The sequence below is a fragment of the Sminthopsis crassicaudata genome, chromosome 2, assembly GCF_048593235.1.
Source record: "Sminthopsis crassicaudata isolate SCR6 chromosome 2, ASM4859323v1, whole genome shotgun sequence".
In the NCBI taxonomy this organism is placed as follows: domain Eukaryota; kingdom Metazoa; phylum Chordata; class Mammalia; order Dasyuromorphia; family Dasyuridae; genus Sminthopsis; species Sminthopsis crassicaudata.
In genome coordinates, this window is record NC_133618.1 from 367,562,025 (window position 1) to 367,578,190 (window position 16,166).

Consider the following 16,166-nt stretch of genomic DNA (forward strand, 5'->3'; position numbering starts at 1 on the left):
AGCGGCTGCCCATCAGTTAGAGAATGGCTAAATAAGTTATGGTATATGAATATTAAGGAATATTATGGTCTATAAGAAACAATCAGCACGATGATTTTAGAGAGGCCTGGGGAGACTTACATGAACTGATGCTAAGTGAAATGAGCAGCACCAGATCATTGTACATGGCAACAGCAAGATTATACTACGATCAATTCTGATGGACATGGCTCTTTCCAACAGTGAGATGACTGAGGCCATTTTCAATGATTTTATGATGAATAGAGCCATCTATACCCAGAGAGAATACTGGGGAAACTGAGTGTAGATCACAACATAGCATTTTCACTCTTTTTGTTGTTGTTTGCAATTTGTTTTCTTATTCATTTTTTTCCTTTTTGATCTGATCTTTCTTGTGCAGCAAGATAATTGTACAAAAATATGTACATATATTGGATTTAACATATATCTTAACATGTATAACATATATTGGATTACTTGCCATCTAGGGGAGGAGATGGGTGAAAGGAGTGGAAAATTTGGAACACAAGGCTATGGAAAGATCAATGTTGAAAAATTATCCATGTATATGTTTTGAAAATAAAAAGATTTAATTTAAAAAAAAAGGAATTATTCTCCAAAATCCTGGCAGACTGGTTCCTCAGAGCATGGCAACTATGAATGCTCAGGGTTCTAAGATTAACTTTGAAGGATCCAGGAGAATGGGTATTTTTCTAATGATAAAGCTCATGAACCCCTGATAGTGTACTTTTCCCTTCATTGATCATCAGTAGTTGTAAATGATAGCTGTAACATAACATGTTAGCTATTCTCAGGAAAACAGTATCCAAAACAGTTTCAAAGGTCTAATGATGAAAAGTGCTAACTGCCTCTAGAGAAAAAAGGATAAAATCTGAATGTAGATTGGTTGAATCATATAATTTTCCCATCTTTTTCTTGTGTTTTTTTAGTCTGTATCTTCTATAACCTAAGTAATATGGAAATATGTTTTACATGATTGTGCATTTATAACCTATATCAAATTGTTTACTATCTCAGAGAGAGCAGAGAGAGGAAGGAAAGAAGAGAACTCAGAATAAATTTTTTAAAAGTGAATCTTAAAAATCTTTTTTTTACGTGTAATTGGAAAAAATTAAAATATCAAAATGAAAAAGTGAATATCAGTTGTCATCACTTAGGTAGACTTAGCTTTTAAAATTACATACTTTCCTTATATATAGTGGCCAGAAGAAAGTGGGTCCAAGCTAGAGAATATGGTTACCCAAGATGGCAGCTACTGGAAGTCTTTTTGCGGGTATTCTCAAAATGTTCTTCCAAAGTAAATAGTACTTTTTTTTGTTAGACTTTTTGTTTAATTTTGAATCTGTTTTGCTCACTTCATTCAATTTATCCTTGACTCCCAATGATGTTCTGAATACTTTGCTAGGACACTGGTGGGAAAATGGAAAGTTCAAAATTCTTTGGACCTTTAAAGTTTATGAGGTCCTCCTTCAGTGAAATGTAGTAGAAAAGAGCAAAATCACAGATGAGTGCTCCTTTCATCTAGTCAGCTTATTATCTGGATTTAAACTAGAATTCCAATTCACTATTTTCTCTGCCAATTCGAACATTGCTGTTATTGTCCAGTTGTTCCCAATTCTTCCCGACCTCATTTGGTAAAGATAGGAGTAGTTTGCCATTTTCTTTTCTAGTTCATTTTTACAGATTATGTAATTGAGAGCTAAGTGTCCAGGGACACTGCTAGTAAGTATCTGAGGTCAAATTTGAATTCATGTCTTGAATTCTGAGCGCTGTTCACTTTTCTACCTAGTTGCCTTATTGACTATTTTAGAGAAGGGATTTAATAGAGAAGGGAGAGTTAACGTATCAAAACTTAAAATCTTGACATTTACTTTCAAGAAGGAGTGATTCAATCAATTTACTCACTCAATCCCTACCCTTTCATATAAGACATAATATGTTAGAGCAGGGAACATCTTTAGAATCACAGATTATATAATATTAAAACTAGGAAGAACCATGGAACATAGAATTTCAGGTTTGTAAGGGGAATCTGAAAGTACTTTGGGATTCCAACTATAAAATGTAACTAAATATACACATAATTATAATGGGTAAAATGTGATAATGGCCACAAGAGAGGTATAAGCTGGTTCAAAATAGGGGATATTACTAGCAGTTGGGTGATAACTGGGAAAATTTCATAAAGAAGGCAGTAACTGAGCTGGAATTTGAAAATATGTGCAAGTTTAATGAGTAGAAATGGAAGGACATTCCAATCAAAAACTTAAAAAAGCTAACGTCTTCTACTATATCTGGGGCCATCTTCAGTTATCCTGATCTATATCTTGCCACTGGACCCAGATAACTTCAGAGGAAAAAATGAGGCTGGTGTCTTTGCACAGCCCTTATTCATTTATATTCAATTCACTTGGAAGTTATAACAGCACCTTTCTATTGTCAAAGACCTTCAAGAAAGAAAGGCAAACAAAACGACGAGATGAACAAAAGTAGAGGTGGTAGTACAGAGTTGCATTTGGGGCAGGGTCTGCTGGTAAATGTTTCAATAACTGGGCTTTGGTGGTGTTTGGTATGTATTTACACACTTTTAGGTTTAATTTGCATCATTAATACTTTATTAAGTCTAGGCAAAGGATCAGCAAACTATAGCCAGTCTTTTGAAAAGCCAAATCTGGCTGTTCTGTTTTTGTTAACTAAGAATGTTGTTTTTGTAATTTTTTTTTCATTTTTAATGAAAATTTATCTTAGGTACTAAAGAAAAGTACAAATAATGTGGCTAATGTAATATAGCATAACATACATATAAATGTATGTTCAATTACTTGTGTAAGCTATGGGCTTCATCTGTTCCTTTGAGCAATTTCTGTTTTTAAACCAATACTAAATAGTTTTGATTACTGTAGTATAGTATAGTTTGAAATCCAGTACTGCTAGACTCCCTTCCTCCTCAATTTTTTTCTTTATTTCCTTGAAGATTCTTGACTTTTTGTTCTTCCAAAATGTTTTTCTATGGAATAAGCAAATTAATTTAGGTAGTATTATCATCTTTTTTATATTGGCTTGGCCTACCCATGAGCAATTATTATTTCTCAAATTATTCTATTTCTCCTAAAAAGTGTTATGTAGCTGTATTCATAGAATTCTTATGTGTGTCTTAGTAGATAGATTCCCGAATATTATATACATTTTCTAGTTATTTTGAATTGAATTTCTCTTCTTACATTTTTTTTTCCTGCTACAACCCTTTCATTTTCCAAATGAGGAAATTGTGGATGTGAAAATTTATATGACATGTCCAAAATCACAAGTAGGGATGAGATTTAAATCTAAGCCCACTGATTATTCCAAAGCAATATACCATCTTGCTTTTCTCAGTTGTTATGATGAGCCACTCTCAGCCAAGTAGATAAACCCATCTTTATGGAATTTTTTGGTATAATACCATTTCTGATTTTTCTTAACTTTCCTATTATTTTGAGGGTCCCATCATTCTCCCAATTACCCAGACTTCTAATCTCACTGTCATCTTAATTCTTCACTTAATTCCTCATAATATCAATTTCTTGTAAACTATTGTTCTGCTTTCATAATCTCTCTCTCATGTCATTTATTCACCTAGACACCACCCTAGAAGAGGTTCTTATTGCTTCTTGACTGCATTATTTCAGTGGCCTTGTGATTGGTCTTCCCTACCTTAAATTTCTCTTCATTCCAAATCATCCAAACCACTCCAAAGTGATTTTCTTAAATTGAAGATCTGGCTATGTTACCTCCTATTCATTAAACCTTCTTCTTGTTGTTTGAGTCAATTATGTCCAACTCTTCATGACCCCATTTGGGGTTTTCTTGGCAGAGGTACTAAAATATTTGCCATTTCCTTCTCTAGCTCATTTTACAGAGGAGGAACTGAAGCAAACAGACTTAAGTGACTTGCCCAAGGTCACACAGCTAGGAAGAATCGGAGGCTAGATTTGATCTCATGAAGATGAGTCTTCCTGTCCAAGCTCAGTGCTCTATCCATGATGTCTATTAGCCACCCTGTTGCCTCCATAATCAAATATAAAGTCAGCTCATTGAAAATCTTTAATAACATGCACCTTCCTAGCTTTCTAATCTTTTAAAACTTTATTCCCCTTCACTTACTCTACAATCTAGATAAAGTGGCTTGCTTGCTATTCCTCAAATACATTTCTGGCCTGTGCATTTTAACTGACTGTCTCTATGCTTAGAATACTCTTTCTTTTCACATCTGCTCTTTGGTTTTCCTGGCTTCCTTCAAGACTTAACTCTCTTAAAAACGTCCACATCTGATTTCCCCCACCCTGTTGCCCTGCCCCAGTCCTAATTTTTCTAAACCTATATGTTACAATTGAAATTGTTGACTATCTCTCCTTGCTGATATCATCCTATGAGATTACCTTTCATTTACAATGCAGATATCTTTTCTATATGTAGCTGTTCTTCCATTGGAAATTTACATCCTTGAAGGCAGAAACTATTTTTCCCCCTTCTTTGTATCCCAAGCCAGTGCCTGGCACATAGTAAGTGCCTAATAAATGCGTATTGATAGATGCAGTACTTTGATGATAGCTTGGTAAAGGTATAATCAACTCACCTATCAACATTAATTTAAGTCCCTACTAAGTAAGATAAGTTCTTGTCCTCAAGAAGTTTATATTCTAATAGAAGTAGATGATACACATAGGTGAGTGGTAGCTAGGGAAGAGTGTTTTGTTCAGGAAAGTCACAGGGATGGTAAGTGAAGAGTAGGAACAGTCCATTGATTTCCTTTTCCAGAGGCAAAGTGTTGTTTTGATCCCAATTTATTAAGCAGACAAGTGATATGATCACACTTATGTTTTAGGAAAATTAATATGCTAGCTGTTTAGAGGATGGATTGGAGAGGGGAGAAATTTGAGGTAGGGAGATCAATTAAGAGACTTTTGCAATAGTCCAGCACAAAACCTGTAGATGGATTGTTATGCCTTCACTCCCTCTTCTCTGGTCACCTCCTATACAAACCTTCTCACAAATACTTGACCACCCACATTGGAGACCATGCCCTTGAGGCCACTCCCATCCTAATTGGTGACAACTTTTTCCAGGTCACTAGATCGGGAAAACTCTTAACTATGCTACACTTTATTTCCTCTTCTTTTGACTCATCCTCCACAGCTACCTCCTTACTCTTGTTTATCCGTGAATTCATGAATGATGGTTAATATATTAATCAACAAATGTTTGTTAAGGATCAACATTCTACTGGAGGGAGCAATATACAAGTCAGAAACGAAGTAAATAAATGAGAATATTACAAAAATATATGCAAAAATTGAATACATACAAAGTAGATAAATGAGAATATATGTAATGTTTTAGAGAGTGAAGGTACTGGGGCAGCTAGGTGAGCACCAGCCTTGAATTCAGGAGGACCCGAATTCAAATCTGGTCTCAGACACTTAACACTTCCTAGCTGTGTGACTCTGGGCAAGTCACTTAACCCCAGCCTAATTAAAAGAGAGAGAGAGAGAGAGAGAGAGAGAGAGAGAGAGAGAGAGAGAGAGAGAGAGAGAAGGTACTAATAGTGTTTGGAAGGGAAAAGGAGAAGAGGTGATTGGGAAAGTGTCTGACCTGCATTTTAGAGAGAAAGAAGTACAGGGAAGACAAGAGTACCTTTTAAGGATAAGCTTCGGTTAGTGCAAAAGTAGGAATACAGAAAATGGGATTTTATTTGTGAGGAGTAGGGATATAGCCAGTTTGACTAGATCACAAATTGTAGTGGGGGGGGAGGGGGAATAATGCCCAAGAAGGCTGAAAAGATAAGTTGGGGTCAAGTTGTAAAATGCTTTAAAAGCTAGAGAGGAAATTTGTTTTATTCAAGAGGCAATAGGAAGCTATTGGAATCATGTGGTTATATCTGTGCTTAAAGAAAATTGCTTTGGCTACTATGTGAGCAATGGATTGGAGAGGTAAAGAGGCTTGTAGTATAAAATGGGCAAGAGGTGATAAGAACCTAAACCAGCTGTGGAAACAAAGGATTGGATTTGAGAGACTTTGTGAAGTAGAAATTTTGCCAACTGATTAGACAAGTGGGCAGAGGGAGAATGAATACTATCAGGATAATGCTGAGATTTTGAATTTGAGACACTGGAAAAATGAGGATGCCTTCCACAAAAACTCATGAGTTTGGAAGAGGAGAGAATTTAGGGGCCAAGATAATCATTTCAGTTTTTGAGATGTTGAATTTAAGATGCTTCTAGGACATCTAGTTTGAAATGTGTAATAGACAATTATTGTTTTGTTTTTTTTTTTGGTTTTGTTTTGTTTTTCTGAGGCTGTTAAGTGACTTGCCCAGAGTCACACAGCTAGGAAGTGTTAAGTGTCTGAGATCAAATTTGAACTTGGGTCCTCCTGAATTCATAGAATTTTGAGTCACAAGTGAGAAGAAAGAGCATCTATGATTTGAGGTATGGTCAGTATATATAAAGGCAAGGAGATGGGAACTCTTTTCCTGGAGTGCCAAGTGTGAGGGATGAGAAAAGGCCACTGAAGATTTTTGGGAGTGGTGGTAATAGTAAAGATTATTTATAAATAGGCTAGAGAGATAAGTGGGAAGTAGGCTAGGAAAGGCTTTTAAAATTTTTATTTTATTTTAATAGCTTTTTATTTTTCCAAATACATTCAAAGATAGTTTTCAACATTCACCTTTGCAAAATCTTGTGTTCCAAATTTTCTCTCCCTCCCTTCACACTCTCATGTGTGACAGCAAGCAATTCAATATAGGTTAAACATGTGCAATTCTTTTAAACATATTACCATATTCATAATGCTGCACAAAAATGCAAATCAAAAGGGAAAAATAGGCAGGGCAATAATCAAAAATAAAAAGGTGAAAATACTATACTTAGATCCACATTCAGTCTCTCTGAATTCGATGGCTTTTTATCATAAGTCCATTGGAAGTGCCTTGAATCACCTCATTTTTGAAAAGGACGAAGTCCATCACAGTTGATCATCACACAATCTTGTTATTGTTGTGTACGTGTTCTCCGGGTTCTATTCCACTTCTTAGCATCAGTTCATGTCTTTCCAGGCTTTTCTGAGATCAGTATGCTCATTTATTGTAGAACAATATTCTGTTACATTCATATACCATATTTTATTCAGCCATTCCAGATTGTAGAGTAGAAAAGATCCGATGTATGATTCGAAAAATGTTTCCCAAGTGGAAAACACAAGGTTTGGCACGTGATTGACTTGAATTCAGAACCAGTTTTCTGTCTCCAAACTCAGTTCTCTTTCCATGTCTACACTACGAGGCCCGTCCTCTGTGGGTAATGAGAGAAAAGCTCTTAGCAATCCTTAAAGTGCTATAGAAATGACAATTATAATTAGTCTGCAGGAGTAGGCATGTGTGAGCGTGTCTCCTAACCTCGGGCCGCTCCCGCTCCCCCTCAAGTGAAATGTCATCCCCAGTATTTCTTGGTGTCGCCTAAGTCCTCATTTGAAAACAGTGAAGTTTGCTGTCTCAGCAGTGGGAGACTGTTATTTGCGCTAGGAAAAGATTTGGGGTGAGCGGGGCAGAGTGCCCCTTCCACTGAATACTTAGGAGCCTAGGGCTGGGGAAGAGGCAGGCAGCTCGCCGCGAAGGATGGGGCTCGACCACCTGTGAATAGTTCCAGTCCTGGTTTCCTCTCCTCCCTCCTCTCCCCCCGCCTCCATTCCCTCCTATCAGTTGCTAGGAGGGGAAAGATTTAAATGTTGGGCTTCCCATCCCGGAGTCCGGGGCAAGCAATTCTCATTTCCCCTCTAGCAAAAATGAGCTGAGCTCTCCGTGCGCCCAGGCTGTTTCTTGGAGGGTAACGAGTATATGTGGGAATGTTAGACGGAGCCTCTGTTCTTGCATGTTAGTCGTCCGTCTATAGTTCTGAGCTCTCGATGCGTGTAGAAGCGACCAGCCTGCAGACTCGGGGAAACTGCTGGGCTCAGGTTTATCTGCTCGGGGGCGGGGGCGGGGTGAAGAATGCAAGCCCACGGAAGGCGGGGGAGGAAAGGGTGGAGTGCCGGCCTCCAGGTTAAGTTACGACTTAAGAGCTCGGGCGCAGGGACCCTACGCGGGGAGGTTCAGAGCGTTATCGCCCCGAGGAGGCCCTGCAAAAGCAGGTTGGGGGAAAGGGGAGAGGACGCAGGAAAAGGGCAGAACCACAGCGCCATTGTGTCCCCAAACTCTCCTCCACCCCCCCGAAAGGGAAATAGTGCCCACAGCAAGCTGGCGCATTGCCGCAGCTGCTGAAACATGCTACGGTGGGGGGATTCGGAGGGGGAGGGGTGGGTTTGTAGGCTGTAGGGCCCTGTCTCTCTGTTCCGTATCTTGTTATCTGGGAGACCTGGGACAAGTCACTTAATCTTCGAGAGGCCGCTTCTTCATTTATAAAGCAATAAGGTCGTGGGTCATACGATTAAAAAAAAAAAATCTGACGTCAGAAACAATTGGGGGAAGGATCAAAGGAAGGGGAAGACGGGAGATGGCAGACGGAACGAGCACTCCAAACCTCTCCCCCGCTTTTTCCCCGGGGACCTAGTTTTCACGCCGGGTGCACCCTTCCCGGGGAGAGGAGGTATATGAAACTCACATGCCCCGGGACAGTGAAAGCTAGGGAAGAAGGGAGGGAGGAAGACAGCAAGGGAAGGCGGGAGAAAGAAGAGAGACAGAAGTGGGCGGGCCCCTTCATGACCCCGCCTCTCAGCCAATGAGGAGGCGGTGGCTGCCTCTAAGTGGCGGCGGGGCGCAGGGGGTGGAGACTCGCCGAGGCGGAGGAAAGACTAGGTTGGACTGTGGGGGCCGCGGCGCCAGGAGCAGTCTTGATAGCGGCAGCAGCGGCGGGCGTCAGCGGCCACAGCAACAGCAGCAGCGGCAGGATCGGGCAGGCTGTGTCTGGGGCTCCCGACGCCCGCCACCAAACCCTGGCGAGGGGGGGAGGGAGGGAGGCAGGAGGGGCGGGGGTCCGCAGCACTGCCGCAACCGCCGCCTCCCCCCACCTCCACCCCCACCCCCAATCCCGCCCCCGCCCTTGGCTTGGGCTCTGCCCGCCCAGGGCTGTAGCTCGCTAGGCTTAGAGATCGAAGGCGGCGGCGGCTGCGGCTGCGCGGCCTGTGCGAACAGAGTGCCGCCACTCTTCGGGAGCCCCGAGCCGGGGGTCCAAAGCCCGGCGCCTGCACTGGGGCTTGTCAGTGCGGTGGGGACTGCGGAGTCCGGTGGTGGCGGCGGCGGCGGCCGAGGACCCGGAAGCCCGCCGAGATGATGCCGGTGGGTGAGAGGAAGAGGAGGCGGGTGTGCACGAGTGTGTGCACGAGTGTGTGCACGCGCGTGTGTGGTGTGTGTCTGTGTGTCCCTTGTGTGTTTGTGTGCGTGTGTGCGCGTGGCCGGCGGGGAAGGTTGCTCCGGCCCCAGTGGGGGTGTGTGTGTGCGCGCACGTGTGCGCCGTGTCACGCTTCTCATCTTTCCGCGCTGTCTCCGGCTGCGTGTGAGAGAGAGAGAGAGAGAGAGAGAGAGAGAGAGAGAGAGAGAGAGAGAGAGAGAGAGAGAGAGAGAGAGAGAGAGAGTGTGTGTGTGTGTGTGTGTGTGTGTGTGTGTGTGTGTGTGTGTGTGTGTGTGTGTGTGTGTGTGTCCCTCCGAGTCCGTGTGTGTGTGTCCTTCCGAGTCCGTCCCTGCCTCCTGGAGAGAAGCACGGCCCAGGTGGTGAGCGGCGGGGGAGGAAGCCAGGTTTCTCCGGTTCCATCGATATGTACGTGGCCGGGAAGGAAGTCTGGCCCCTACCGCACGGCATGGCCTGTGTGCCCCTGCGGAAAAAGGGTCAGGGTCTTTTCCTTCCTCTCCTCTGGTATGGACACCCCTCCTCCCATCCCCTTTCCCAATTCTGGTAGGGGGCAGAATTGGGTCAGAAGTGTCGAGTCCGGTTGTCATTTGGAGAAGGCAGGTGTGTAGATGTCCAGGCCAGGTGTCGTGCACTCTGCCCTCGCGGAAAAGCTGTTGCAATAGTCTGCTCCTGTTAGCTCGATCCAGGCCCTACGGGGGTCCTGAAGGAGGGCCGGGAAAATAACCCTCAATGACTCCCCACCCCCACTCCTCTTCCCTTCCAGAAAACCCATCCACAAAAACAACCATCAAAAAGCTAGGGAATTGTGAGTCTAAGGAAGGCTGGTTTAAGCACGTAGTTAAATGAAACCTTCAGAATTCCACTGTAGTGGCAAGTGGCTTATAATTAAACGTCTTAAACTGAACTGTACAGAAAACCTACAGTTTTTTTTTTTTTGAAGGAGTAAATAATGTGTTTATCTTCTAGAGAAAGTCCAGTTTTAAGTTCCATCTTCCTAAGTATCTTTTTTAATGGGCTCAATTGTATTTCATTATTATTATTGACACCTCTTATCCCTTATAGGATTACCCTATTCAGGGGAGCCTGAATTTGGTACAGAAAATTCCATGTATTCTTATAGATAATATTAGGAATATGTGTCAGCTGTGTCCCAAAGTGCAGATAAGTTAAATTCAGAATTTCTTTTGGTGTATAGATCATTGGGAGACTTTGCTTCTCATCTTCCTTGTTGTTTCTTTAGGCTCAATTTTAAAAAGTTTTCAGAGAAAAATCAAGATGAAAATATGAATTAGTTATTTCCCTTAATTATTCTGGAAATTAGTTGGAAGAGAATCTTGTAAATTGACAAGATTGTAGTATTTAGATTAACTGAATTTCTGTTGTCCAGGTAATTTTTTCATTAGTTAATTCAAATTTGGTGGTTTCTTTTTTTTAATTCCTATACTTTTAGTTCAGGTTTTTCAGGTTAAGCTCCCTAATTACTTTGAAATTTTGTCCTATTCAGTGATTAATTTGTTGAATTGATTTTAGACTAATGTTTAAAATTTTTTTTCCCAAGAAATTGGAGGCTATATTTTCTAAAAAAAAAAAGTTACCATTTGAGATGATTTCATCTGATCCTTAAACCCTGTGAGCTAAGTGCTACAGATGTTTTCTCCATTTTTACAAGTGAAGAGAAACAGGCTGAAAGAGGTTCTGATTTGCCTAGTGTCATATAGCTACCAAATAGGGTTTGGATTCTGGTCTCCTGAATTCACATTCAGAACTTTTATTTGTCATGCATAAAACTTATTCTCTGGTCTAAAAGAAATTAGCCCAATCTTAAAATAATTTATTCATAAACAAAAATAAAAGCTAAAAATATAACCCAGAGCTTTGGAACTGTAATTACCATGAATAGAGATATAAAATACAGATATATAACTGAGTCGTATCTTGCAGAAGAATATGCTGCTCTTCATATAAAGGGTTATATTTTGTATCTTACTTTTGGTATAGCTAGATTAGGATATGGCTGTAGAGATTAATGTATATGTCCAGTAAATAAGGCATGATTCTGGGTCCTCAGAACAGGCAAGTAAAAAAAGCATATAGAAGACAATAATGGTTGACAATTATATAATGGATTAAGGTTTACAGAATACTTTACATTATTTCATTTAATTAGAACTTCATTTTAATCCTATGAGAATAGGTATGAGTTGTATTTTTGTAGGTATACAAAGGCAAAAAAAAAAAAGCTCCTTTTAAGGAGCTTATATTGAAGAGATAAATTTATACAGAAAATAGGTACAAGAAAATCTAAGGAGGGAAAGAGCTTTGATAAGTAGGGCAATGAGAAAAGGCTTTTCTTTGAAGGTAGTGCCAGAGTTTGTTTCAAAAGTTGGACTGCAGGAAGGATATTTTCTTTCCTTTCTCTTCAGGTGTGTGCGTGTGTGTCTGTGTATGTGACTCTGTGTGTATGTATGTGTATGTGCATGCTTCAAGTGGTGCCCTAAAAAGCAAATTGTTTTATGCACATGTGAAGATGGGTGACATTTTGATGAATTTAGCATAGTAGTGTGCTTAACTATCTTGGCAAAAGTTGACACTAGTTATTGAATTCTGTTCACTCTTTTACATTCAAAAATTTTGCTGTTCTATTAGTGCTGCATTCATTTGTACTTGCTAAGCAACCGTTTGCTTATTTGTTTCATGCATAATTTTTTCCCCCTAATTATTGAATTTTTGAGGATGGAATTCAGTCTTTATTTGTAAACTAAACTATGGTGTGTTTGTTTAGTGTACTGTTCTTCTGTAGTAACTGCTTATTGTTTACTGTTAACTAATTGAAAGATTAAGGCAAAATTTAAAAAATATACCTTTGAATTATTTAAAAATTTTTCTTCATTATCAAAATAGAAGTTAATTTCTGTTGCAGAAGAATATTTTCCTTTGAATATTGGGTTTACTTTAAGCTCTTGTTTTGTTGCTAATTAGGCTGACTTTCTAGGACTTGGACATCCTTCGGTGGATACATATACATACATATGTGTGTGTGTATATATAGTATGTATGTATGTAGAATTACACATAGAAACACATAAAATATATGTGTGTGTGTATATATATATATATATATGTGTGTGTGTGTGTTTGTTTTTTAAATAGATAATTGAATGTAGTTTTTTTTAAAGTGCCTTTATTCTGCATTTAGATTTTGACCAAATTACTTCTTAATACTGGTTTTACAGAAACTAACTATTTGAGAGGCAATGTGATGTAATGGAAAAAGCATTGGGCTTTATGCATCAATTAAATTTTGATTTTGCCACTCATTGTGTGGACACAAACCATGTGACTTAAGGCAGATCATTTAACTTTCTGAGTTTGTTTTTTTGTCAGCAAAAGAACATTATGTTCTTGATGTTAAGCAGCCATTCTTAACTTTTTTTTTTGTTATGAACACTATTGGTAAACCCTTTGGATCCCTTTTTGGAATCAGGTTTTTAAATTCATACAATAAAATACATAGGATTACAAAGACAACAAATTACATTGAAATGGCTATAGAGAATTAAAAAAAAAAAACAATCCAGCACATTCACAGAACTGAGATCAAAATCTCTGCATAAAGGGTCATTGAGGATTTTCCTGTGATTTTGTCAGTTTGGGTAACTTTGTAATTTAATCTGAAATTCAGTGTTCCTAGTGCACTGAAAGGTTAAATGGCTTGTCTCTGCTTACATTTTAGAGGTAGAACTTGATGCCTGAGCTTTCCGCCTCTAAAGCTGCCTCTCTGACCAATTTAGGCTGTCTTATGTAGATAAATAAGGTAATATGTTTAAAAAAAAAATGAGAATTGTAATTTCACTGGTATAGGGAATACTCTGAGGAAACTTCTTTTGACAGTTTAGATCCTTTAACCTTCTTTGCAGCTTTAAAGTATTAGTTGTTTAGAGTTATTGAGAGTTTATGTGACTTGTCTAAGGGATATACAGACTGGAGAGGGACTTGAACTCAACTAGTTCTTTCCTTGAGACTAGCTCTGTATTCACTAAGGTTGGCTGCTGTTTTTGTACATGTAAAATCTAAAAATTGCAACTAGATATTATTATGAATCCATTTGATTATGTGGCCTGCCTCAGAATTTTTAATGGGTAATTAATTGCTGCACAGGAAATGATAAAACTATATAGATACCTCCCCCCCCCCAAAAAAAAAAAATACATGCATATTTACTAACATTTGTTGAAGATTTATCAAGCTTAAAAAGTCTAAAAGTTGGCTTGGAAGATAAGACACTGAATTTTGAAATTAGGAAGATCTGAGTGCAAGTCCTGATTTAGACAAGAAGGGTATTTTTTTCTTTCTTTTTCCTTTCTCTGTTTTTCCTTTTCTTCCTTTTTTTTGGGGGGGGGGTTAGGAATGGCTTTAAGTGGATTCCATAGCTCTAATAAAACACTGCTTTATGCATATATGATAGTGAGGATGGGTGACTTTGATGATCTTAATATAGTAGTGTGCCTGACTACCTCAGGAAAAGTTGACATCAGTAACTGAATTCTTTTACATTCTAAAATTTAGCTATTAAGTCAGCAGCACTGTATTCATATGTATTTTGCTATGCAAGTATGACCCTGAGCAAATAATTTTTCCTCTGTATAAGGAAGGGATTGGTTCATAGTTTCTAAGGGCCCTTCCACCACTAACTATACAATCCTATGATCTTATAAAAGTTTTAACGGAGTTACCAAAGGTACAGTCCTTTGGTACTGTAGTGTTAAATAGCTGCACATTTTTGTATCTGGCTCCTCTTTTAATACAGTTGATATGAAATAAGGAAAGTTAGCTTACAAATGAAATTTTGATGAATCAAAAATTTTAATGCCTTAGGAGAAATTTAAAAAGATTGCTAGATTTTATTTCAAGTTCCTCTCCTGCTTTCCTCCTTTTGTACTAATTCTGAGGCTTTAAAATTGAATATTAAATAAAATATATCTTTTGCATAATTCTGACAGTTATCTATCATGTGTTGTTATCGTAAATACCAATAACTTTGTATCTTTAGAATTAAGTGTGACTTTGAAAATATAACTGGAAAATGTAACAAAGGGGGATACAAATTAGTTGTAAATTTTGGTCTGTGAGGTTGCACAGATGAGGTTTCTAAACACATTTGACAGAATTTTGATGCATTATAATTTTGTTTCACTAGTCATTTCACATATTACCTTTCTAGGAAGATCTATTTTAATCAGTTAACCTTCATTGCCTACACTCATTTTTATCTCAAATGCTTAATTTTCTTAATTTCCTAGCAAAGATATGAAATAATAACTGTTATTGAATTTAGTATGATAATTTTTATGGGCTTATGTAGATTAATACAGGTTTTTGAAGATGGACAAATAAAATAGTTTTGTAAAAAATTTGTATTGAAATCTTGAAATCTTGACAAAGGTTGATAGCTTTCTTCTTCTTCTTTTTTTTTTTTTTTTTTTTTTTTTTTTTGCATCACTCTTTTGGTATTCTGGGAAAGGCAAGGGACCCTTTTGTAAGTTGTAAATTTCTTTTGTAATGTTTTAAAGGGCATAAAATAAAATATATAGGATTACAAAGAAAACCAGCTACTTGGACATACAGTTATGAAAATATTTAAAATAAAAACAAAACCAAGAAAATGCATGGACTCTAGGTTATGAACTTCAGGGAGACAATACAATCCATTCAATTGCATTGTTTCCCCCCCTTTTTTTTTTTTTTTTTAAAGTTAGATATAGTTTCAGAAAAATTGTAATTTTTCCCATGCAAATATATTTGGGAAAAATAATTTCAAACTGGAATATGGATTATACAAATGAAAGGAATATTCATGATGATATAAATGTAGTCTATGAATTTTGGTTTTTAAGGAAATGAAATAGTATGTCAGAAACCAATCAGAATCCTTATGTTATTTATCTGATTTTAAAAAATACCATTTTTAGTTAGTACATTTATTTTTAAGTACTATCCATGAAAATATTAAAATGAAAAAGCCTTTGCTAATTAGGTTGACTTATTTTTTTCAATAGTATTTTATTTTTCTAAATACATGTAAAGATAGTTTTCAACATTAGGTTTTTTTTTTTTTTTAATAGCTTTTTATTTACAAGATACTATGCTACAATCTATCTCCAGTCTCCCTAATTCTCTCTGGATCTGATTGGCATTTTCCATCCCAAGTCTGTTGGAATTGCCTTGAATAACTGCATTGTTGACAAGAGCCAAGTTCATCATAGTTGATCATCACATAATCTTCTTGTTATTGCGTACAATGTTCTCTTGATTTCTGGAAATCAGGCTGCTCATCATTTCTTATAAAACAATAATATATTCAACTACCTTCATATACTATAACTTATTCAGCCATTCCTCAACTGATGGGTATCCGCTCAATTTTCAGTTCTTTGCAGCTTTTTGTAGTGGCAACAAACATTTTTGCAAATATGGATCCTTTTCTCTTTTTTATTATTTCTTTGGGATACAGACCCAGGAGTGAGACTGTTGGATCAAAGAGTACTTTGCTAAATTTTTTTTTTTAATATTTGTGGAAGAACAATAAAAACAATATTATCTTTGAATAATTTCTTCCCACCTTCTTTTCTCTCCTCTCTTTTGTCTTCTGTTGTAGAATTATTATTCTGCATTTTTTGAATTCTACATATTTGAGGTTAACAGTAAAAGATCTTAGGAGCATAGACTTTTCTTTTTTTTTAATTATCAAAAGGTTAAATTAAAAAAGCA

General features: G+C 37.9%; 1 protein-coding gene across 1 annotated transcript in view; it reads left to right on the forward strand.

Moving 5' to 3' along the window:
- The first annotated feature begins 8,845 nt into the window (after positions 1–8,845).
- PPP1R13B (protein phosphatase 1 regulatory subunit 13B) overlaps positions 8,846–16,166 on the forward strand; it is a 125,300-nt gene continuing 117,979 nt past the window's right edge. The window contains 1 exon segment of the mRNA XM_074291062.1: positions 8,846–9,328. Coding sequence (XP_074147163.1) covers positions 9,320–9,328 — 9 coding nt within the window. The 5' untranslated portion in view covers positions 8,846–9,319.